This window comes from Copidosoma floridanum, unplaced genomic scaffold (assembly GCF_036245765.1).
Source record: "Copidosoma floridanum isolate Cflo_tuat_1 unplaced genomic scaffold, Cflo_Japanese_pri ptg000030l, whole genome shotgun sequence".
NCBI lineage: Eukaryota > Metazoa > Arthropoda > Insecta > Hymenoptera > Encyrtidae > Copidosoma > Copidosoma floridanum.
In genome coordinates this window covers 11,128,663-11,153,840 of record NW_028321907.1, presented here as the reverse complement: position 1 = coordinate 11,153,840, position 25,178 = coordinate 11,128,663, and the positions used below count along the sequence as shown (strand labels likewise).

The 25,178-nt window shown below is 39.3% G+C and overlaps 2 protein-coding genes across 2 annotated transcripts in view; one reads left to right on the top strand and one right to left on the bottom strand.

Annotated features, from left to right (window-relative positions):
* LOC106636772 (synaptotagmin-9) overlaps positions 1-25,178 on the top strand; it is a 32,868-nt gene that overhangs the window by 4,189 nt on the left and 3,501 nt on the right. Inside the window, exons 2-4 of the mRNA XM_089596745.1 lie at positions 23,517-23,827; positions 24,280-24,426; positions 24,525-24,656. Coding sequence (XP_089452871.1) covers positions 23,517-23,827; positions 24,280-24,426; positions 24,525-24,656 — 590 coding nt within the window. The remainder of the gene's footprint in view (positions 1-23,516; positions 23,828-24,279; positions 24,427-24,524; positions 24,657-25,178) is intronic.
* Positions 253-13,787, bottom strand: LOC149373476 (adenylate kinase 7). The gene is made up of 12 exons (XM_089596207.1): positions 13,566-13,787; positions 12,533-12,727; positions 11,854-11,998; positions 10,239-10,653; positions 9,426-9,516; positions 8,872-9,243; positions 8,239-8,423; positions 7,471-7,740; positions 6,573-6,724; positions 6,152-6,279; positions 4,899-5,057; positions 253-630 (listed from the first exon to the last, which is right to left on the bottom strand). The coding sequence occupies exons 1-12, from the start codon at positions 13,785-13,787 to the stop codon at positions 253-255; spliced, it is 2,712 nt and encodes a 903-aa protein (XP_089452333.1).

The following is a 25,178-nucleotide window of genomic DNA, read 5'->3' as shown; positions in this document are numbered from 1 at the left end:
TTTTCCACTGCGGCCGTAAATTCTTTCCACCCTCTCCTGGATCACCGAGTAAAGAAAGTTTAACAGAAAAAGACGAAAAAACGTCCTGTCTTGTACTTTTGCTGTAAGTATAAAACAGAGCCCACATCTTCCGGGATCAAGGTGGTGGCAAAGCCAGCAAAAAGACAATACACAAATTCGTGGATATCTATTTCGACACCAATTATAAAAATACAGCCATCAATTACAACGACGTGCAGCCGTCATTCATTATTACACCTCCAACGTCAGGGCCATGTCTTTCTCTGTCGGTATCATCTCCATGGGTGCTACTTCCACTGTATTCTCCTTTATTACGTGGGGGGTCTCCATTCCACTGCTGTCGCAGTCGCAGCTCTCGCACTCACAAGATCCACTTTCGGGTGCGAGTGAGTCCGCGTAGCTAGTCTTTTCCACCGTGCTCGATTCGTTGCCGGAGCCGCTGCACTCGTTGGTGAAGGCGAGACTCACGAGATCGTAGAGGCCGTAGTCGGCTCGAAGCAGACCCTCCGCTCTTAGCTGCTGGACGGAATCGATGGTTGAGCTCAGGGTCTCGGTGTGGTCTGGCTCGAACGCCCAGGCCTCTGGGTTCTTCTTGAACAGGTACTCCGCCTGAAGACGGGTAAATTTGTATTATTTTTCGCACGTACTTTTCCTATTGGATAAGTTTCCCGAACGCTTGGAAGAGAGAACAAAGTTTTTTTGGGAGGAAGTTTAAACGTGGATGGGTAGGAGTAGGTGACGAGTGTTAGCACGTGCACGCACTCACAGGTACTCGACAGGGCTGTGTTGTGTACGCGATTCATTTGCGTATCGACAGCCGCGTGATGATAAATAGTGGTCACGATAATTAGTTCAGGGCTCTCTACCAAGGTGTTTCCTGTAGGGTGTCTTTCGATATCCCTTGCCAGCAGAGCTTTCAAGGTTGATGTGTCTGGGAAATGTGTCATGAACAACTGCAGAAAGTTAACTTTCATCGCTTGGAAAGTTTTGTTTTTCACACCTGTACTGCTGTGTTTGTTTTAAATTGAAATTGTGTCACGCTATTTTTTCCCTTTCATGCATGTACTTATATTTATTATAAATTTTGAGTATCACTAATAATTTTATTATCTAATTATCGAAAAAAAACGACAGAATATCAATTTCGTTAAAAATAATTCGAAGGGTTCTAAAAAAGAATTGTTCTAGATGGAAAAATACTCCCTTATTTTCCTCTTAGAAATTGTTTGTGATAATCCTATGGGATCGGAGTACGCTAGAAAAATTCTAAAAAGACCGTGGAAAAATATCCTCGATCCTTGGACTGAATGGGCGTTGATGGAGATCGACCCGCTGAATGTGATGAGGTGACGTTTTTCTGAACCGAAGCGAACCCCCCTTTCAAGGAATTTTAATTTTCTTGGATGCACGATGCGAATCTTTACGTTAGTTCACGCCCGCACTTTCTAACATGAATTTCTTTCTACTTCATCATTATCTTTCTTGCTTTGACGTGCGCAAAGCCAACTGTTATCCTTCACTGTACCCTGTATCAGTTCGATTACGAAAAAAAATATCCAAAGCCTCGAGGGGAAACAATGGCCGTGACAACTCTGTGTTTGCCTCTCACGCTTTGACGATAATGAAAAATTTGTCATCAAATCTTTGTTCTTCAGGCTTTTCAATCATCAACGTAAGAACAATTGTCCTTCGTATCAACAATTTGCAGCAATTCGGAATGAATGGAACACTAAAAGGGGGGAGTAATTGCGAGAAATGAATAATACTACGTAAACTATCCAAGTATCACATCGCATAGTATTTTTTATTCTCAATGATTATTAAATAGGTAAGAACTAGTTCATCGAATGTCGCTCAGCGTAACGCACGTGTATACGTATACACGAAGGTACCTCCCGTTTGATGACATTGACGTTGGAATGCGTCAATGCTGCTCTTGAAATAAGCTGGCTTTATTTCAAAGGCATTATCGAAAGCCTTGGCACAGATAGGTGCGTTTGCGTATAAATCGCTCCATTGATGCTCACTTCCTCTTTTTGAGCCTCATATTATGCTCTCCCTCTCTTTCCATTCTCATGGACCATTATTGTATTTTCCCTCGTGGGAATTTGTTTTGTTTTCACTGATTATTCGGTGTGTAACTAGTGCTCAAAATAAATTGCAAAAAAAAAGTGAGAATAAAAGCTCGATATCCAAAATGATATCCTTTGTGCAATCACCAGGTATAGATGGTCGAAGCACCTATCGTCTTTAGTTTGGCCATTGCAAGGACACAAGCCAAAAGTGATCGAGTTACAGTTAGCAAAAGAGAGAGGGAGAGAGAGAGAGTCAAAGGACCAGGAGCGCTAGAAATGAAAATCGCATGCATGCTCCGGATATATAACCCAGCAATGCTGGCTGAGTTGTATGAACTCCATGGCGAGATATATATGCACACACATGTATTGGGGGCACGTGTAACCGGAGAGTTTTGTGTACGGGTATCCGATCGGCGTACCCGCGTGACTCGATAGTATTCATGTGGTGTGTATAAGGTATCATGTATTGATGGAACTCTCGATTGCAGAACTCGTGTTTCGTTGGATACATCCACGAAAAAGTTAGATTGTACATCAGAGCATTTAATATTTTGCTCACAGAATCCGATTAAGTATATGAATCCAGGAATACGGATTTAGATACTTTTCCTGCGAGGGATGGTTTGAAAAACCTTAGAATAGCACATTTTATCCACAGAATTATTTTTTTGGCATTCGTACTCTCTACGGCTAATTACAAATCCAGCCGGATTTGAGCACAATTGATTGCCTGCCACTCAAATTCATAACTGTTTACAGATAAGCGAATTTGAATGGAGTACATTTGCTAATATTTTGTTCATCTAAAAATACCTCATTTTTCGTATTAAAAGTTGTATATCCTCATTTTTACTTTAATTAAATCCCTATCGAAGTACCTATTTTATTATGTTTACTATAACTGTGGGCAAAAATATACAATGACCTTGATGTATAGAAAATTTAACTGAATCATTAAACCTTCCAAAATGATGGCCATCATCCAAAATTTATTTCAAACGAATTTTTCACTAATCCAGGCTGCTAATTTTTTCTCTTCACCAAACAGACAAAAGCAAACACAAACAACCAGCCATTTCCCTTGCACAATGAAACTCAATTCCCAGTCATTTCGATGAAACAGAGAGCCATGCGCATTTGTACAACACTTTTCATGCACGACAGAGAAAACATCAAAGGCCCACAGACAGCAGCAAATAGAACGTCCTTCCTCTTCCTCTCGCACACACGAGTATACAATTAAAGCACCTTTCAACAATACCAGTTTTACTCGACCTCCGCCCCGATTTCCAATGCACGAAAAGGACCCTTGACATTGACTTGGTGATGACCATTACCTGCTCTGCGGTAAATCGAGTGAGAACGACGTGATGGCTTTTCTGAATGAAAAACTTTAATTCGCGTCAATGCTATGTGCACGGGAGCCTGATCGACTGCCATTGAGTCGCCATTCAGAGTTGAATCATACATTCGAGTTCTCATTGAGGCTTTTGACGATGAATGGAGAATCTCTGCACATTCTGTAGTAAACGAGACTCAAGTGGTTGAAATTCCTCTTTAACTTGTGACCCTAAGCTTAGGAGACAATGTGGTGTGTGGTAACTTTTTCTCTAAAATCACCCGTATGGGAGAGATACGATTAACCGATCGAAGCGAGCCAACAATCTGTGGTCACCGGGTCGCGTCTGACCATAACTCGACCTAAACTACTTAGTGCATCGGTGGAGAGTCCAGCCGCAGCAGCAGGCATACCCTATCGCCAACAGCTGGGCCCGTAAACGTCGGGGCATTAGGCCAAATAGCGCAATTCGATTTGAGGATGAGAGGGGAAAAGTACACATAGCCGCCCGGCAATCTCGAACTACCCACTGGAGAGTTATCAGAGGGACTAATGGGGGCGCCGAGCGCAGGGAGCGATTATGGGATACATAAGAGCCGAGCTACCACGGCGAGGCTGACTTAATTCAATTTTGGCTTTTCTCCTCCGTTCGCCGAGTACTCTTGGTGTACACCACTCGCGTGTTTGAGAGTAGTCTCGTGCGTCCATTAGCGTGCACTGGTACGTGAAAGAGCTTTCCGGACACGCGTATAATTAACGATAGCAGGTGTTATTTTTCTAACTCTTTTGTGTTTTTTTTTTTTTTTTTGACATCTGCCTCTTTCGCAACAGAATGTACGGAAAAAAAATCTGTGGTTATTTTATCTAGGCAAATGAACTACAGTAACTATTATAATGTCTGAATTTTACCGTAGCTATTTTCTCCAAGTATAAAATATACTGTTTTTTTACTCTTGGAGTTTTTGTCGTTATTTTTTTGTTTGAATGGTATTATTTCAATCGAAAATCTCGATCATATTATCCATCTTTTGTACCCGTTAAATGGAGTTCCAGAGTCTCTGACCCTATGCGACGCGCGCACAATGAGAGTAATATTTTTTCTATGTATTTCTCTGGGGAGGGCTGCAGAGCATCGAAATGAATGTAAAAGGGCGCGTGAATACGGTACGGCCTTGTGGACATTCTTTTCACTTGGGGGGGTGATTGATTGGTATCTCGAATGTATTTTGACGCGAAAGTTGCTCCTGAGAATGCGAATTATCATTTTCTTCGCATATTTCAACAAATGGAGCTTGATATTGGATTCGTGGGATGTACCCTACTCTCGTTTTATGTATCTGTGCTATACGGTATTTTTGAGTAAGTTGATTAATAAGTTATTTCGAGAAAACAGAGATCATGAATGTTAACGGAGAAGATACAACGAAAACAAACGAGGGTAAAAAAATGCGTCGACTTACGAGATAATCGATGGGCTCGTCTGGCCTTAACTTTGCCACTTCAGTGAGACCTTGGGTTATAATGGGGAAGACATGCTTGACAAGATAATGACGAAGCGGCTCTGCTGCGAGACAAAGGCGCTCCTCCTCTTCTTCCTTCAGTCGTTCCATTAAATCAACCTGAATGTAAAAGATACGTTGGATCGGTATTCGGATGATTTGCGATTTTTTTGTTATGATAACTGTTTTACTGGTAATGTTGCGTAATATGCTTTTTTTCGATGGTTGCTTGTTTGATTAAATGGTTTTTTGTGTCACCCAGGAATCTTAGTATAATTCAGTATTGAATTGTCAAGTCACGGTTTAGTTGAGTACTACATTTGATTCTTGACCTTGATTTCATTTGTAGGCACTTCAATCGAGAATTAAATTGAATCTTTAATTGAAACTTGATGCTTGATTGTATGAGCAAGGACACTTAGGTTCCAATTTAATTTTGTTTTAATTATTCATTTGGCACAAAGAAATGCAAAAAATTGCAGTTTTTTTCAAACTGAAATACGATTTAATTTAAAGCAAAATTTTTTTGGTACTCCACTATTTTTTAGAACACCAAAGTCCACTAGATATATTAATTGAAAACTGTCATATTTTGGATGAAAAATTTATATATTTACTAATTGTAAGTGACGTGAAAAATAGAAATGATTGAATTTAAAGACCATTTTTTTTATTTCTACTGAAAAATAGGAGTGTACTGTTAAACATTGAATGATCTATTGATATGTAACCTTCGCTACTAACAGCTTCGAGGATTATTTATGTCATTGAAAGAGAAAAAACAGCTCTGATACTAACGAATGCCAATTTGATGTGAAAGCAAAAACAAATACTCCATTCGACTGTATGAAATAAAATATTTTTTTTATTCTCTTTGAAAATGTGAAAAATGCTGGTTCATTTAAATTAAAAGTAAATACAAGAACGTAAATATTGAAATAAATGTTTCAATCGCGTTAATGGCAAAAGCTTTTATTCACCGAGTTAACGCATGCATGAAAAATAAGTATTTTATTAAAAACCTCTCATCCAATCTTCTCTTCAATTAAATGAGTACCCAATGAGTGAACTCTGCAATATCTTCCGTAAACAAATTATTTTTAAAAAAGGCAAACAGAGCCCTTTAAAGAAATATCCAGTGGAGTATCAACCAGAGATCGCAGTGTACACAACGAAAATGTTAATAATAAGAAAGAACGATACAGCTCACTTACCCATTTCCGAGCTCTTTCATCTCGTTCTCGGCTTCTCTCGGCGAACTCGCACTCAAGTCTAGCAGCCTCTATGGCTGCAAGCTCCTTAGCACGTCTCTTTTCCTCCAGCACTTCGTCCAGATCCAGACCTGCAGGTATATAAAAACTTTATTCCACTCGTGTACTGGGACTCAGATTTTTTAATCTTCGCATGCACATCGTCTCATCACTCGTTATCTCAGAGTTGTGTCGTTGTATCTTTATAACTTGTAATGTGCAAAAGTGAAGATTGATAAGCACTAATGGTTAATGATATACTCGTGATTGCCAATCGACGAGTGATCACAATAACTAGTGACATGATCTTGAGATGGATATGAATAAATTTGTGATTCCCGTAGTATAAGCGATGATAGACTTGTGATAAGCAATGACGACTCACCGTAATTACGTGGCATCCCGATAATGTCACGACAACTTTGAAAAGTGACCAGCATCTGGGGAGTGTCGTCGTGCTCGATGTTTATCACGACAGGATGTATCTCCAGCTCATCGAATACTTGCAAGGGTGTGATCTCCTCTGCGTTCCTCTCCCTGTTTACAGACGTCGGGTAGAAATGAATGTACAAAGAAAAAAAAAAAAGAAAAAAACATAATGGTCTAAGCGATAAGATCGTGGCTTGCATGTACATGATACCATAAAGGTCAGACACGCGCTCAACCCTTTCCAACCCCCAACCCTCACCCATCCTTTGCTTATTCGATGAATCTGCGCGTGTAAGATTTATGCTGTGCGTGTGTATAGAAAGGATTTGCGAGACTCACGAGTGCTTCGCAAAAGTATAAACGAAGCACAGAAAGATGGCACATGTTGAAACCGTGTTCGCGTGCGTGTATACCTATCCACACGCGCAATGAAATATATTGTAACACAACATGTAGATACCAAGTCTGGAAGGCAAAGTCGGAGGCTTACGTATATTAGCATAACTCGAGGAATTTACTCTATTTTTCGTTTTTAGATGCTTGCCCACGCGTGGACGTGATATCCGAATGCCAGTGTATAATATCGGAGTATCATGCATCGCCTTTGTGCATCGGCGAACATAGTATAAGCATATTACACATCTTGTTGGACAAAATTTTTTTTTTTCTTCTCAACTCTTTCAGAGGGCGGTGCGTTGCTTTTCCGATAATCGTTATTTTTGTCCGGCCTCGGATTGTAATTCCAAGCGTGGATAAAAACTTTGTAGTGAGTGACATGAGCACTCGAACTTTTCAGTCGAATACTGTGTAGTTTCTCGCTACCGACAAGCCGGACGTGCCCCGTAACAACTAACCTGTAGATCCGTAATCGATGAAGCATGCACTCCTCCGTGTAGCCAGTGTTGTGCAAGTCTCTCTCGGGCAAGCTGATCACGCGCTCGGTCAAGAAGTCGTCGCTGGCGTCGATGACAATGACAACTTCTGGCAAAACGGGGTTGTCCTCCTCCTCCTCCTCCCCCCTTGGCTGGAAGAGAAGCCGCGCCTGGTTGAGCGTCTTTGGGTAGCCGTCCATTACGTAGCCCTGGTTCTGGCACTCACTCGACAGTAGCTTACGCCTCACAATTCTGACGATTACAGGTGGTTGTGTCACGTTATTACCGTTGCTTATTTGCACGCCTTACGCTAATTTTCAAGGCCCATACGATCGAGTAATTCAACTTTTCGTAAGGTAACTTAAAATCTTATCTTTGTTTTGTCTTTGCTTTACTATATTCTTACTTTTTATTGCTCTTTCTTTTGCTTTTCTTTCATATTCAACTGCTTATGATTTTTAACTACATGCACATTTTTTTATTTATTATGACTATATTATCATTATAGTCATGTCTCTCTTCATACGTCTTGGTCGTATCTGATCATTTACTTCTATAACAGTCTGTTCATATCTGTATAATTTTTTGCGTAACTATCTCTATCTAAGTGTCCATCTCTTTTCGAGTTTTTAGTATACGTTTCCACTGTCAATATATATTTTAGCCTATCTTTATTGCTGTCAATGTTTTTTTATCAATGTCCCTAAATCTAGATCTAGAAGATGTATAATAATGGCAGTAAAGAATTACTTGGTTAACAGATCGTCGCTGAGCAGACCGTTGTTTTCGTCAAGGCCACGCTGGATCTCGTTCAAAAGATTTCGAGGATTTTCCTCTTTTTGCGAATCTTCCTCTTCGTTGGCATCGTCGTCAAGCTCCTCGTTTTCGCCATGAGGATCGTTTTCCATCACGCTCAAATCGTTGGCTTCATCGCTCTTGTTTTGCAGAAAGGTTCGCTTATTAGTTACCCACCCACAAATCATACACATCCTTGAGCACTCAAAATGAGAACGTATTCCAGGGCATAACTTAGAAGTGGAGTACAGGGACTTACGATAGTGCAAAAATTGTGATTGATCGAAAGAAAATTTTATTGGTCCTAAAGTAAGAGTTAGACTCACATTACCATTAGTGAATGTTCTCTCATACAAAGTGGAAGCCCGTCATCCCGTAAACGAAAGAAAAATCTTTGGATCAGAACTTCCCCGTTAATAATAAGGATCTGTTTATTGAAATTTCAAGATATTTTTTTCTTGTGAATGAGTGGATGAATTTACCCCTAGGAATTTCATGAAGTAACAGTTATTCTCCAATGCAAGAAAAACGAAAAAAAAAAAAAAAAAAAAAAAAAAAGTACGCAGCTAGAAATAAGGATCATCTCACCAACTGCCGAATAGTCTCGGCGATGAGCCTTTTAAGGGCCACGTAATGCAGCCGGTAATGTCTGGCAAGGGCACGAGCCAGCATCGATTTTCCAGATGCCGGTGGTCCGAGGACGACGACGCGCACAGGCCAGAGTTTCCTAGCTTCCCTGTACTCGTGCACCACAGCAGCCACGTTCTCACCGAACGAGCTGGTGGTGCCGAACTTCCACTTCATGCCAACGCTCGGCTCGCACAGGTATCTCGGCCGCACATTTAGGTTGATGCTCATCAGATCAAGGACGCGCTGTGTCACATCAGCTGGGTGGGCCTTTGCGGCCTCCGAAGTGGATACGAGCTTGACCTTACCACTGCCCAAGTTGGCGCTGATGCACTAAAAAGACATGCTTGTTGTGACTTTTTTTTATACGGATTCATTAGACTTTTCTAGAAAATGGTTAGTGAGTATTTTTTTTTTTTTTCATTTTTTTTTACTTTTCATCCCTGATAGCTGATAGTGTACTGTAGGTAGTCGTTTAATCGATTATCGTTGAAAAATATTTCGTCATTACGTACCTTTATTATGCTCTCTTGAGTCATCGGTTGTGGTTCAGAAGCCACGATGTACCGCGACTTTGGCCAATTTCTCATGACTGCGTAGACCGACCTACGTGCCGGAACAAAGAGGTGTATCGAAACTTTTAATCTGCCGCGCGCGAAAAAACAGGATTACGTGAATGGATCGAGAACTTTTCCGAGTACTGAAGCGTGGGAAATACATTTTTTTTCCCACAATGGAAATACAAGCTCAAACTGATAAAAAGTCATTTCCAACTTTCATACTAACAGTTGGCGCGAATCGCACGAGAGGCGAATCAGGGGTGGTAGTTTTTAATTAAAAAAGTCGGGCGATCGCTTACGCTGCTGGTATCGCTTATACTCATTTATCAGATAAATAGGTGTCCCCGTGTTGTACGCCTACACATTTATTGAAAATCAGCTACTGTTATTCACGCTAATATGTGGTAGCCATGTATTGGCCCAAAAGCAAAAGTGGATCCATACTAGAAATTCTACAAAGAATCTACTAGGCACGGAATTTTTTTAAATTTTCGACGAATGTACTTCAAGTTCAAAAACTTTAAATTAAGTGTTCACTTGCTATCATAGATTCTAAACATTTGCTCACGTAATTTGTTCTGAAGTAGCTGACGATTCAAACACTGAAAAAGTTGAGCACGTAGGTGTTTTGTTTTAAAACACTTGGATTTACATGGTAGTATCGTAATACTGAGCTCACATCAACACTCGAGCGTACGCGCTGTGAGTCTAACAATAACAATAAGAAATTAAAAGCAAACAAAGATAACTCGGGGGTGTATCCCTTACCAAGCGAGGTCTCGTACGTGGATGAGAGGCACGAGGTTGTCGCCACGACCAGGACCAAACACAGGAAGACAGGGCTCATTCAGCCAGGCAAGTTTAAACGCGTAGTGCAGGTCGGCCTCTCCCTCGCCGTAGGTCACACCAGCGCAGACAACGCGCGTCTTCAGTAGGTGCTTCGCGTTTCCACGAGCCCCGGCCGTAGCAACTCGGCGCTCGCACTCCAGGAGCTCCCGGGCGCTTGGATGGGGCTTGCGCCTGCGGTAGTCGGCATCGGTGAGTGGCTGGTCCGTGGCGGTGGTGCGAGCCCACGTTGACAGGCTCGAGATCAAAATTAAGTGGTAGGGCCGGGTCGATGACTCCGAGGCTCGATGGCAGGGGGAACATTGCTGAGGCCTTGACTCGAGGATCCGGACGAGCTCTTGGAATATTGTGGACGCACGATGAGAGTTATTGATTTTACTTATGAGGATTCCAGGAGACTGATCTTGATGAAACTTTGGGCTTTCAGCAGCCACATGGTGCGATTAAGTGCTCGGGATATTTGACATTTTAGTGAATTTATTTTTCAAATGACACGTGGATGTTGTATCTTGTGCTTTTACATGACTAAGTCACGGTTAATGATAGAAAAGTTATTTTGGTTGGACGCACTTTACTGAGATAGTTTTGCATGAAATAAAGGAAAAAGTATAAGAAAATTATAAAGATATGATGTTACTCACTTACTAAAAAGTGCTTAATAATATTCTATTATATGCCTAATTGATAAAAGTGATGTTTTTAAATTATAACTGTTTACAAGAGCCATGGTATTGAAGTCCCCCACTTTTATTAATCGTTAAAGTAAAAAGGTATTTTTTACTTTTTAAGATTCTATATTTGATACAAAAGCGTATCTTTATAGAACTTTAATATTTTTTAGGTTTAATTTTTTAACAGTAATTTCGAAAAATATTCTAAATAACACTGTTTGAAAAAATAAGTAGAAACAGTCGAGTAAGGTAAGACGAGCAATCAAAGGGCTGAAAATATAAGTGATCTGTTCTAATCTTTACTTAAAGTCTGTAATGTACAATTTGCAAATACTAAACAAAAAAATAAAAAGATAATACTATGTTACATTGTCATTTGTAACAAGGATTTTTTTAAGGAATTTAAATAATTAGCTAATATTCCATCCATCTCACCATCGACAGACAGAGAAACAAGTGAAATAAAAGCGCGTGAAATAAGATTCGGTCTTTCCATTGATTGTTACATTACTTTTGGGCTCAGCAACACTTTTTTGAAACTATTTACTTCGAGCTTTCATTTTTGTCTTACCAATGTACTTAATGATTTACTGTGGCTGCTGCATAAGTATGAATAGCAAAAAAAACACTCATACGTCCTCTTCAAAATATTTTCTCTTATGGTAGAAAATCAGGTATCATCTCCCAAAGTTTGACCAAAATTCATTTTCCAAAAATCATGTTAGTTATATTATGCAGGAGATAAACATTTGATTTTGTCATTTGAATTTTTCAAGACTCATCCTACTAAAGGCTAAGCTTTAGTATTTTTTTCTAATATTATCATTCACCGTGTTAATGATAGCATACATGCATCAAATCCTTACCATCAACCACAACATTTACTTCATCGATCTGTGATTTGTCTTGAGTTATGTCGTAGATGATGAACCCACAGCTCAAAATTTCGTTCATAAATTTTTCTTTATTCTCTTTCAACGATGAAATAAGTTTCACACCTTCGCAAGCGTACTGTACAAAACGAATTTTTCATGTAATAATACAGTTGTTGTACCACTCGATTGTATTGGCTGTTATTTAAATCCATTAATCAAAATCAGTCAGTCACGGTAGATTGTTGCTGTCATTTTCCATCAATCAAACGTACTATTACATTTACTCGAAAAATTCTTATGCTGTAACGTAAAATCAACACATACCCCAAGCATGAAATACTTTGTCAATAAAAAAACAGTTTTTTTCTTTAAGATCGAAAAAAAACACGACATGCATATACATATATCCCTGGACTTGACTCACAAAGAAAATCCCATCATGACAAAAATACACCATCAACCATCGCGATCGAACCAGTCCCTCGAACCGTAGCCCCGCCATCGATCACGACCCGGATGTTTTTAGCTGGAAAAGCTTCTTTTTCTGCCACCCGTACCGCACACTGCTTCCCCCTCATATTTTTTTGTCCCCACGGAAAAGCCTCCCTCGATACTTTCAAAGCGGAAAGCGGGTTCATTTATCGATCTGGTGAAAAAAAAAGGCGCGAACCTTGGGCTCGAATGCCGTGGCAGTCAGCTCGAATTTCCGTGGTGGTTCGAATTGTCCTCCGTCCGGCTTTCGACGTATCTCCTCGTCCTCCTCTTCCTCCTCGTCGCGCTCCTCTTCCACAGCGACCTTGTCCCTAGCCGAGAACTCGTCGCGCGCCCCGAATACTAATGCGTCGTACTCGTGCTCCAGCAGCAGCTGAAATTATTTCATCACGTCGTTAATTTTTTTTCCAAGAGAACTTGATTGCTCTTAGTTTGCTGAAGCCTCCTGGGGCCGACGTTCCAATATAAATGGTCCAATCGAAATTTTTAAAGCCACGGCCGGCGCTCCAAGGAGCACTTTTGATTATTATTAACTGATTGGTGGTTGTGACATGGGCTGTTGGACCACGCCTATTCCCATTCGACATACTCCGGCAATAATCATCGAGATGAGATCCTTAAGACGACGTTTTTGTACGATGATTACAAAGTTAATAATTACAAAATTATTGTTTAATACTACAGGTTGTAAAGTCGAATATCTTAAAAACGATGAAGATATAAAGGATCCCGAGTCTGCAGATGATCCCCGAGTTCCCTGCTACGCGTTTGCAATTAGCTACATCTTTTACCAAGAGTTCTTCGCACGCGTAGGTTTTCTTTTCACGATAATTGCTGAAACCCAATTTTTTCGTTTTTAAACTACTTGCTACATTTCTCAATTTTTTTTCTCTGAAATTCAGGCTAGAAATTATTCCACCGTGAATTCTGGACTTTGGTTTTAATCATCGAGTATTTCTTGGAGTACTACGTGAAAAAAGTATTACGTGAAATAAAATCACAACAGCTTATGGAAATTAAGAGTGTACCTTTGTGGTGCAAAAAAATTTGACAAATAGAAGAAGAAAAAAAAAGAACAGTCCATACATTGGCATAACCACAAAAAAGTGACATTGGTGTAAACTATGTATTCTCAACGATACACGGAAACGCGACTAGCACCGTGTAGAGACAGGAGATGGAATACCTAGAGGTAATCTGCATCAACTCACGTCTGCCAATTTACCGGCGTGATAGCTGTCAATATGGTTAATAAAGACGCGCCACGGCTGCTGCAGAGCTGCGGGGGCGTCGCCTATAATCGCGTCCTTCGCTTCCTCCTCCAATTTCTCTTTGCTCCGATGCTGCTGATACTGTTGTACATTGTTGACATTGGCAAAGCCCACTAAGTCGTTGGGGCTGTTCTGCGGCTCGAGTATCCCTGCCAAGTCCATCGCCTCACTACCTTGTTGGACACGTTTTTAATCGCGTGGCGTGGCCTCTCGTTTACTCGTTTCACAAATCTCGGTGCGGTCGATACATCCCTTGAAAGAGTCAGGAGGGATTGACATGGAATTGCGAGTGAGATGGATATCGGGTGTCCGACGAGATTTTTCTGATGCTGGAAATAGATTAATTAATGTATCTGACATTTAGAGTGAAGGTGGTGCTTGTTGAGCTGATGGGTGTAGTTTTCTTTTATTTCAGTTGTTTTGATCATTTTTTTTGCCAAATCTCTACATCACTCACCGTTATCAAGTGTTGATGGTTAGCAAAGTTTGAAAGTTCATCAAAAATTTTATTCATAGCTAAAATGTCATTTATATTACCATTACCTTTGAATTATTATGCATGTAATTAAAAATTCTTTTACGAGTGATACGGAAACTATTTTATGATGCTTGGGACTAGAGCAAAACTAATTAGATAATAAAATCACATGTTGCAATGCAAAAAATACTGTTGTAGAAAAGAAATAGGTGGTATAAAGTATTATTTGTTACAAATTTATTAGATTAAGACAAAATTTGTATTTTACAGCTTTCAAACAGATGAAACTTGAGGCTAATTATAAAAGCTGGTAGGAAAGGAAAGCGCTACGTCTACATTCATAGGTACGAATGATATTGTGAATGCAAGTTATGTAGTTAAAATAGTAGTATGGAGAACGAAAAGTGGCAGTTATGGAAAAATTATCTTTTTAACAAAAAAAAATACTTTTTTAATTAATTAAATGACATTCAATGTTATGATTGTCTACTAAAAACTTTCTGAAACATTAGGTCATAAGATTAACGTGGAAAAGTTATTTTCCTTTTTCAAAAAGATATTTTTCAGCTGCGCTTATTTATACAAGACTCTATCTGGTTTTTAACTGTTATAAAAAAGAAATAGTTTAAATTGTTCTAAAATCTACAGTATACTGTTGTTTACTTCTACTCTATCTAATCGTCTTTGCCTGCAAAATATGACTTGAGCTAGTTTTTAACTACAATAAGGCGCTGCGAACTCTTCGAGTCATCAATGAAAAAGATTTCGAAAGTCTCGAAATAACTTTAAAGTCATTTAGAGTCACGTAAAGTTTTTAAAAGTTTACAAAAAGCTTAAAAATCTGTTGAAAGGTTTTAGTTTAAGACTCTCAATGATTTTGAAGTCTTTCAAAGACTACAAAGAAATTTGAAAGTATTTTAGAATTTTTATCGAGGCTTTCAAGTGCGCAGCCCCTTGAACTCTTAAGACGTACAATGATGGTTTTAATCTCGAAAGCTGGAAAAAAATCTATTCATTAAAACAAAAAATTCTCAAGACACTAAAACTCTTGATTTCAAAATCATAAAGAAAAAATGAGTCACCACAACACAATGTCTACATTTTCTAAGTATGGGTTTTTTTTCAAACAATTTTCCTTCTTCTAACCGAAGTTGAACATGAAACGAAAAAAAAATCCACCAATATTTTTTAATAGAGATTATCTCCAGGAGTACTGCACGATTACCCAGTTCATGTGGTTTTCTTTCCGTACCAATTATTGCTGTATTGCACGAACTTTTGCTTTTTCTTTCTGGTTTTTGCTTAACAAGAATTTTTTTAAAAATACCATTGTAATCAAAAAACACTGAGTGACTCTCGGTGACGAATGCATCGTTATTAGTTGCATGATCCTCTTGACTATCGTTATCTAGAAAAAACTTTGACTGACTATCCGTAATGATAGTTGGAAAAATATTATCATATCGACGCATGTTTGGATCCACTTTGATGACAACTTTTCTGCGCATTTCAACTGTAAGATCTCGTTTTCTTGAACGCCCATATCCCAGGAACTAAATTCAACTCGTTCGGGAAATGCCCAAGGCAAACGAGAAAACTCAATCGGCGCTAGTGCTACAATCAGATAACCCGGGATATGTACTCGGTACAGGGGCAGACTATCACAACGCGAGGAAAAAAAAAAAAAAAAAAAATGTATAAAAAAGAGGCCATGAGCAGAGAGGAAAAACAGTTTGCACACGGCTAAGGTCGAGGTCTTCGGTGCGCTGTAAACGGGTGAAGGGGGGCAGCAGCATCTGCATGCGTAGCCGTGAAAAGTGACGGCCGAAACGGACCACCGAGGGATCTCGGATTGCATGTGAGGGTACCCAGAACACGCGGTGTGTGACGCAGTGGATTTCACCTTCAGCACAACCTGTCCGGGCCACATGTGCATTGAATAACGGGCTCGTACCGCGGGAGATTACGTGGCTAGGGATCGAATATAGTGGAGTGTGTGTATGTTGTCACCGTGAAGGGTATAAATTAAGGGATATGTTGTTATTGTCTCTCTCTCCAGGAGCTACGAATATAGAAACAACGAGAAACAAATGGTTACGTAAAATGGTAGGATTAATTTTACCGACTTGCATCCAGCGTCCCACGTAATGAGCACTCGTTAACGCGATTCGAGATTAAATCCCAGTGGCCAAGTTTTGCTAGCCCTCTATATTCATCTCTGAAATCAATAAATCCTAAAAAGGCGAATCTTGGCACTCTTCAACTTGAAATTCTTATGAATGATTCCAGTGTATACATGTAATGAACGCAGCAATTTTCGCCTCGAGTGCATTTACGGCTAATATCTCTTTTTTGCTTTCCTGTGGTACACCACTATGAGCTTACATGAGAAGTTATGATGGCTGGATGTAATTACGCCTGATCCAAGCTGCGAAAAGTTAGAACTCCGCCACTCGTTAATCTTGATCGAAAAGTTTGGAAGTTCAAGGGAACGCAAACTTGTCCGTTTTGGCGAGAAATGTATTCAGTGTACGGTGAGCGGAATGGGGGAGATAAAGAGCTTCTGCTTCAGCATCGCCAGCTGAATAACGCATGAAGATAAGTAGTTCCTTCAAACTTCAGCTGGGGTGATTGGACAGCGTTTTCCATCCGTTGTATTCTCATATGTATATGATTATAATGGTGACGAGGAAATGTTTTTGCCAGGATCTTTTATTGGATTTTCACAAACGTGAACATGGAAGGGATGAGGCGAGGAAAGGGGGAAAGGAGGAAGGTCAAGGACGACAAATGGGATGTGGTGTTTGGAAGTGAGAGGGGAGGCCGAAGAAAAGTGCTTTTCGTGAGGGGTCGAGAAAAATATTTCACGGACAGAGGATATTTCGTTTTTGGGGCTTTCCTCGAGCCATTTCTCGCGCTCTGGTGTAGCGAAACATTGTGAATTTTTTTCGTCCACGGGGGTAATGATTTACGAACGAAAGGTATTGCGTTCGAGTTCGAGTGAAGAGGAAGCTGTGACATCGAGTTTCGTTTTTCATTTTTTTTTTATTTTTAGTCAAGACCAGTCATTGACATTGTTCCAGTTGGCCCCATGATGTGTGTGTAGGTAGATGTATTGCAGTCATCAGTTATTCTCGATGAATCGCGAGTGAGTTAAAAAAATGAAAACGTTACTTAACTTCATTATTTATAGCGGCACTAAAATTGTAACGTTACATAAACTCGCATCTCCTACCCGGACTATGTAACCTCTCCTCCTGAATGTTACCAAGTTGGGGGGCCAATCCTCGTCGATCAATAGTACAATCGTGCATAATCCCCTTAGAATATTGCGTTATCGTAACGTAACATGATGGATCTAAATAAATTTCAACGAGGCATTAGCTCCCCTTGCACTGATACAATTATTCATTTCCCATAATTAATTATGAACATAACAAGAAAAGAATGAGGGAGCTGCACGTGCCGTAATACACGTGTCTGCGTAACAAACAAACACGTTCGCGGGTGCAAACAAAAACAAATGCCGAGATCAAGAGATTTGGGCGAGTTACAGCACGTGCAAGAGTTTCAATTCGGTTGTGGTAGGTGATGCCCAAAAAAACTTTTTTCATAAGTCTTTTACTATACGCGTTCAACAGTTACTTCAACGTGCGGTCTATTTTATCCCTTCATTTTCTTCGACATTTTTGAGAAGTAGGGCACGTTTTCGGAAATTAGGATCACAATTTAGCACTTCTCAGATCTCGAATCGTACTTCACAGTTTGTGTTTTGATTAGTAAATTATTTGATAAATGATTGATAAAGTTTATATTCGCTTTTATAACATTACTCTCAAATAACCTTAGCCTTTTTCATCTTATATTAATTTTGGACGAGAATCCACTCATATTAAATATAAAGAAACTAGAAAAAAACAACTTGTATAAAGATAGGCAAACATTTATATGGATATTGGTTGATATCAGATTTTTTTTTAACTCACAGAGCGTGCGATTTGTGCCCATTGGCTTCTTCCATCTTTATCTGGCTAAATTTTGTATTTGTGTCCCTTTTTACTTGCACGACCCACGCATTGTACATACCCTGTCAGGGACGTTATCGCGTAGGAAAAAAAATACCTTTAACAATCGCCTAAGTGAAGCTGGGGTGGTTATTTTTGATAGCACCGTCCCAAGAATCGGTCGCTCCTACCGTCGCTCAACTCCATAATGATCGGCTACGATGCGCTTCCACCAATCTGCCAACGTGTTTATCTTAATTCTCATGAATTATTAATTATACGGTCGGAAGAGTAGGAGGGAGGGAAAAAAAACACAATTTTCCGCTCGACGAGCCGTGAAGATCTGGGTTATTTGTATTTTATTAGCTCACAGTCACGTGTGGCCATCGTATATTCCACGTAGCTGGAGATCTCTCTTTCACCACGGTACGCACTGAGACTGTACTGCGTATCAACAGCTGTGGTGGCCAATTTTTTCCGTCACTCACACCCCTGGCCACTGTTTTACTGTTATTGTTAGTATTATTGTTATTATTAATATTTCATTAGTCTCGTTATTTTCTGTTTGTGCGCCCCTGGATTTTTTTTTCTTTTATTTACGACACGTGGCAAAATAAAGTAACGAAACACTACGTGTAGCATGGTTTGTGCCTTATTGATATGTAAGGATGTTTTTGATAAATTAAGTCGATTTATTTAGCGGTATGTATTTTTATTATTTTAATAAATCATTTGGTACATTGACATAACCAAGCAAACGATAATTCAGCTTTAATGCGAAAGTCATCTATTTGGAATAGTTTGAATGAGAGGAACAAATATATCGCAAACAGTTTTTCATTACAGTAAGTATATTCCTTTTCAAATGGTTTTCAACAATTAAAGGCTGAAAATAATGCTGAGTAATTAGATCTGACTTTCGGTTGTAAATCCATGTCGTCACACCCTTGCTTACATCATCACATGTGTCTTCACATTAATGAAGAATGAAAGTAATACCATGGATGGATTTTTTTACGGCACGTACGAGCTCCAATCACATAATACACACATAACATTCTCACCCTCTCCAAGCGGCTTATCCAATGGCAACTCTTTTGTCACACGGATGTCTCCAAAGTACTCCGACGCTTCCAATTTCACGAAATAAGAAAAAAAAAAAAAAAAAAAGAAAAAAAGAAAAAAGAACCTTTCGCCACCCTTGTCATTTTACCCACCTGTGTAACAGCACCTCTTTCCCGCCCAACCTTGAACGCTCCTGGCGAGTCGTAATTTGGGTGGGAGGGGCTCTTTTATCTGAGCCTTGAACAAAACTGTGTCGACCTTACGGCCCGACACAAAGCCGTATGCTTCGTGCACGTCCCCAACCTATCGCTTGTCTCTGTAACAGCGAACTCTTTTTTCCGAGAAAGACAGGAGAAGACGAGACTCGCTTCTCCCGTGCCGTCGTCATTGTTTGGAAGGGAAAAAGGTGCTTACTTGGGGGAGGAATGTACGATTGGGAAAGTCGTTAAAACCACAAAGCTAACTTTGCGATTCGTGGGCATACGTTGGCGTTAATGGTGCATCAAAGAGAATAGCTACTTTTTTCCAATTTGAAATATTTGCTGATGGTTTTCTTTCGTAACTTTTATCATTAGTGTACATCTTTTGCTAGGATTTTTTTCATTACTTGGTTGTGCTTTGTATTTTTTTTATCTTTATGTTCAATTTGGTGATGATATTTTTATAGAAATACCGTAGTTTAACTATCATAACTCGTAATATGTATACGTTTTTTCACGGTACGAAATGAGATGGTCCTCTTGTAAAACGGAATAATCAGTAGATTCATCCAAGAGTCCCAAAAAAATAAAACGCAATGCCACGCGAGCGATATTCCAGTTATTCTTTTCAAGCAACAGCGTCGAGAGCCGATTGATCCTTAAAAACGACAGGATTATTTTATAAAGTCAGTTCGCAGTCCATTTCGGCTTGAACCTTAAAAACTACTACAAAGCTTACTTGCCAAGCATATTCTCGAGGATATATTAAATTCAAGCTTAGTTATGGAATATCCTCTGTTGATGAGGTGCCTGCCGTGCGAGTGCTCGGTAAATAGCGCATCGATACAGCCTTCAATTTTAATGACGTAAATTGAGAACAGCGCCATCGGCAAAACTTCACAAGCTAGAGATAAAGAGAGAGAGAGAGAGAGAGAGAGAGAGAGAGAGAGTTTGTCAGAACAAAGCGGTGTATATATATATGGAGGGAGTTTCGGTGAAGACAAAGCAGAAAATGAGATGGGGTGTGGGGAAGGGTGGAAGCATAATTGCGGCTACCGTGCTAATATTCACTCGCTGTCGTCGATCACGCTACCGGACCTTCATGCATAATGCATACACGCGTTGTATACGCGAACGCAAGTGTCGTATAACAGGAGTAGTCACGCCCGTGCATAATTTACACAGGGCTTGCAAACGAGCCAACGACGCGGCGTCGAGTGCAAAGTTCAACGTCGAAAAGCTCGTCGTTGATGCACAACAGACGGGGCGAGCTTACGCAAAGATGATGGGAGCTGATGTCGTGCACCTATAATATATCATGTTTGGGCGTCGAGTGAAGCGCAATTTTATCCAATCGATTATTTGCTTTGGGTGGGCCAAGTTTGTCCGAGCCAAGGTAGATATGTTATCGTGTATGTTGGTTAGCTAAAGTGATGGATAGGTTAGTGCAGCTGAACATGAGTTATTTGTAGGGTGGGTCATGCAACAATTTTTTTTTTTTTTTTTCTGTATGGTTTCTTTGATCGAACTGTTGCGATTTATGGCGTTTGGTTGAATTGTTGTGTCTTGACATTATGTTGCAACTATTGCTTTCTTCAACTGTTACGTCTTGAAGCGAATTGCGTCTCATCATTTATATGTAATTGTTGCGCTTATACTATACCTGGTGAGATCTTGATCCAACTATTACACATGACAGATTTCTTTTGAAACGTTGCCGCAAATGTCATTTAGTTTAACCATTTCTTTAATACTTTCTCAGCTGATTGTTACGGCAAAAGTCACTTAATCGAATTTTTACGTTATTCAACACCAGCCATGGTGTGTTATTCAAAATGAAATATGCTCCAGGGCTTGCTAAAATCCCTTATCATTTTTGAGAGCCTTCAGAGCTATTTCGAGTTGATGTCATCAACAAAGTGACTAAAAATGAACAAACAGAAACAAAGATAACAGAAAACGCTACGCTCTCTCGAAACGAGATGGAACATAATAGTAGCTCGACAAAGCGTGTGCTCCACGCCCTTTGTTGCTTAGCTTTTCTGCTCAAATGCATTTAAAATGTTGCGTGCGAAAAGACGGAGGCTGTGGCGTGCGACTATCGCAAACTGGTTTTATGTCACGAAAGTGGTTTCCTGCTTCCTCTGGTGCTGTTACGGGGCAAATATCATATCGTCGGACACGTGTATACTTTCAGCGCCTCGGCAACATAACGAGTAAGCTAGAAGTGAACTGGAAGTATGAGCGGAAATCCCGTGAAGGGACGGGCCAAGCAAAGTATCGGAAAGTCAATTAGATAAGTTTTGGTAAGAGGCTGCGTCGCTTTGCTCTCGGGTTGCACACGTGCTACCTTAACATCGAGAGAAAGACCCAACGTGGTCTCTTTTCCTCTTTCGAAGGACTCTGTTTTATGAGGCTAGGGAAATTAGATTTCAAAGTCTGTCGCGCGAAATCACAGAACGCCGGTGTAATCTTGTTTGGGTGTTTCTTGTCTGAGAGTGAAACTTACTTTGGATGAAGTTCGGAGAGCTTTGTCGGTGCAAATAAAAACCCGATATTGCGTTGCTAATATCGTAGATGTAAGATAAACAGTCGATGGCGCTTTGCACTTCTCGATCCATGGATATGTTATATAAACTCAAACCAGATGATGATTGGTTGAATAATCAGTTTTAATCCATAGGGCATAGCTTTATGCATCCCATCAGTACAAGTATGGTTGCAAATTTTTTTTTTGCTTCTCTCCAAACAAATATGACGAAAAAAAATTAAAATTCAACGAAAAAACTTGGATCAAGATATCGTACTTCTACTTTGTGTGAAATCTTTGTTAAAGCTTACTGACTCATTGAATTTTAAAGAATGATCTATTATTTATTTATTATTTTTTTTTTTTTTGTACCAATACAATACAATGGTTTTAAGAATTGTTGCACGTACAAGCAAACTTGTTATATCCCGTATGTTATTCACTCGAGTAGGAGTTTATTTTTTCTTATTTTCTTTTGTAAATTAACAATGCCTGTGTCTGTAATCGATGGACGTAAGCCATGTTCAGCATTTTGAAAAGCCCATTTATATTGTAAAAAAAACTATTAGTAAATTAAAAGCATATTGAAATGAATCATTTGGCCCATAGAGTTTGTTGCATTTTATTTTATATGAACTTTATATTTCTAAAGATTAACTATTTACTCGCAATCAGTGTATATACTGGGACCTGTATAAGAGGAAAAACAATATTTTTCTCAGCAACTTGATTTTTGTACGCAATAGTTGGAATATTTATGTTTACCTTCAAAGAATGATTTACATTTTAATTCGACTCATCTGTTGAAAAATAAAAGCCGAGAAAATGCACAATTTTTCTGAAAATACATTATACAGATTCACATTTTAAATTACATCAGCCAAGCGACATACATGAACTACGAGAACAAATTTTCCAAACACCAGAAGTGATATATGGCGTAGCTGCTGCTTTCAAGCAGATTACTACGTGTCTCCTATACTGCAAAATCCTTCCTTTGACTTTGACTTTTGACAACGCGCATGTTTAATCACAGGGAGCTCGAGGTATTTCGAGGAAAACATAAAACAAACTTGTAGCTGTAAAAAACTGTCCATAGCATAAAAAGGCTGGTGACGTCAAGGTGCGCACTTTGTTTGATGTATTAGACATAGTTAATAAATCTTCATTAAAATGAGGCAGAAATTTTCCCTCTCATTAGTGAACGAATCCCCAATCAATTCGTGCCAGTTATTTCGATAAAAAATGGGGATCGAAATAAGGGGTGGATTTTTTTCCTTGAATTTCTTGTCGAGAAAATTGAATAAAAGCTCAAAAAAGAGCCTACTCCAGCCTGTTTTGTGTGAGACCCCAATTTTTCTTGTATCGTGTACATCGCAGATAAACAGTTGAAAAAAGTATATTTTCTTCATTTCCAAGCTCCGTACATTGAAAAACGAAACAAAGATTTATTTTATAGATTATCTCTCGCATGCGTGTCTACAACCTTGAAAAGCACAACATCCACGCTTATTTTCCAGTTTTTCATATTGTTAAACAAACGTCCTCTGCTTGCGCTTTCAAAGACAACGACGTTCCTGTTTAAGTGTTTTGGTCCTTCTATTTATGTTCCAGCCGACGAGTGGCCTGAGACGTTTTCCTACCAACTGTTGATCGGCGCTGGATTGGCGCTGATGGCTCTGGTGCTGTTTGCGGCGGTGAGTTACCAGTGCTCGTCGACGTGGCGATGGCTCGTTAGTAGAACTCGACCGGACGGCCAGGAAGACGTCGAGGCAGAGCTCAGTCAGCAGAGCGCCATACGGATAAGTCACTCGCTTCCCGATTTGCAGTCCAAACCCGTCACCCACGAGTACGTGCAGGAGCAGAAGGACAACAAAAAGGTACTGTACTGTCTCAATTGCACTGTTGCAATATTACAAACAAATGTTTTGCAATTACTCGAATCGCCATTGTAATTGCAACGATTGACTCCTTGGATGCTTTACTCAATGAAAATCAGTGGCTATGATAAATTTCTGTACCATTCATTTCTAATATTTATGCAGTCTCAAAATTTTTCTTATACATACACTTTCTTATTATGAACGTTGTCTATATTTTTTTTTAATCCTAAATCATAATTTTTTCTTTATTATTTATTAAAATATTCTCATTCAATTGATGTTTTTTTTTTTTTTTATTTTCGAACAATAAATACTAGTACCGTATTTCATTAAAATATTTAATTCTTAAAAAACTTTTCAATACCATCTTTGAGTTACTTTACGTATAAAAATATCCATGAAAATCTATGAATAGTGTAGGATATTTTCGATCATTCAGAATGTCACTTTGAACAAACGTGCGGTGATTAATCAAAATATCTTTGAAATTTAAGGTTTTGCGGCAGACAACATTACCCATAGTGCCCACAAGACATCAAAATTTTCAGCGTCAATTGTCGCACCGGCTGGATGTGCCCAACATCAAATTTAGCGTTTGTAGTTTGGAGAATCGTAGCGATTCGCGCCTAGGCCTTATCAAAGTAAGTTGAAATGATGCCCCTTTAATTTTTATTACTGTTATATGCTAATTGTAGCTGACATAGCAAAAACCATTATTCCTTCCTTTCTTGTGTTACAGCCGGAACTCTACAAGAAAGAACTGATACGCCAAGAGAGCACTGAAAGCTCAAGCACCGTTGAAATGGAAACTGCCGGAAATCTCCACTTCGCCGTTCGTTACGACAAAGAGATCGAGGCTCTTGTTGTCAAGGTGAGCTTGATCATTACAGATACGATTTCTTCGAGTCTACTTTTCTATCATGTTTAATCGTATAAAGTTTTATATTCAACTCACAATTACACACTCGCGACATCAATTGACATAATGACTATGTTACACTACGTTGCTGGTTTTTACAAATAATTAATTTATCTCTGAATACGAATTTTATCTTACGCATCATATAAATAAAAAAATTTACATGATGATTGAAACGAAATTTGATAAAAGAGCAATAACAATTGTAACAAGTGTTATTGTATTGAATGTGACAGCTTTTCCGCTCACAATAAAACCAATAATTCTGAAGAGCTTGTCAACCATGAAACAGTTGATCGATATTGAGTCGTTGATGAAAAGCTTTACAGAATGATAAACCTGATAATGACAGCTTCCTGTGTAGGACAATTCGAGTACACCACTACAGAGCTTTTAACGTTACATAATACACTTGACAGACACAGATGAATTGATTATTAATGCGATATCGATGCTATTAGAATGAATGAACGG

Excerpts from the sequence above, each read along its gene's own strand:
- LOC149373476 (XM_089596207.1), bottom strand. The coding sequence starts at position 13,787 with ATGGACTTGGCAGGGATACTCGAGCCGCAGAACAGCCCCAACGACTTA. Across the intron at positions 9,244-9,425 it reads CTCAAGAGAGCATAATAAAG|TGCATCAGCGCCAACTTGGG; the intron begins GTACGTAATGAC and ends ATGTCTTTTTAG. Across the intron at positions 8,424-8,871 it reads CCGAGACTATTCGGCAGTTG|AGCGATGAAGCCAACGATTT; the intron begins GTGAGATGATCC and ends CTGCAAAACAAG.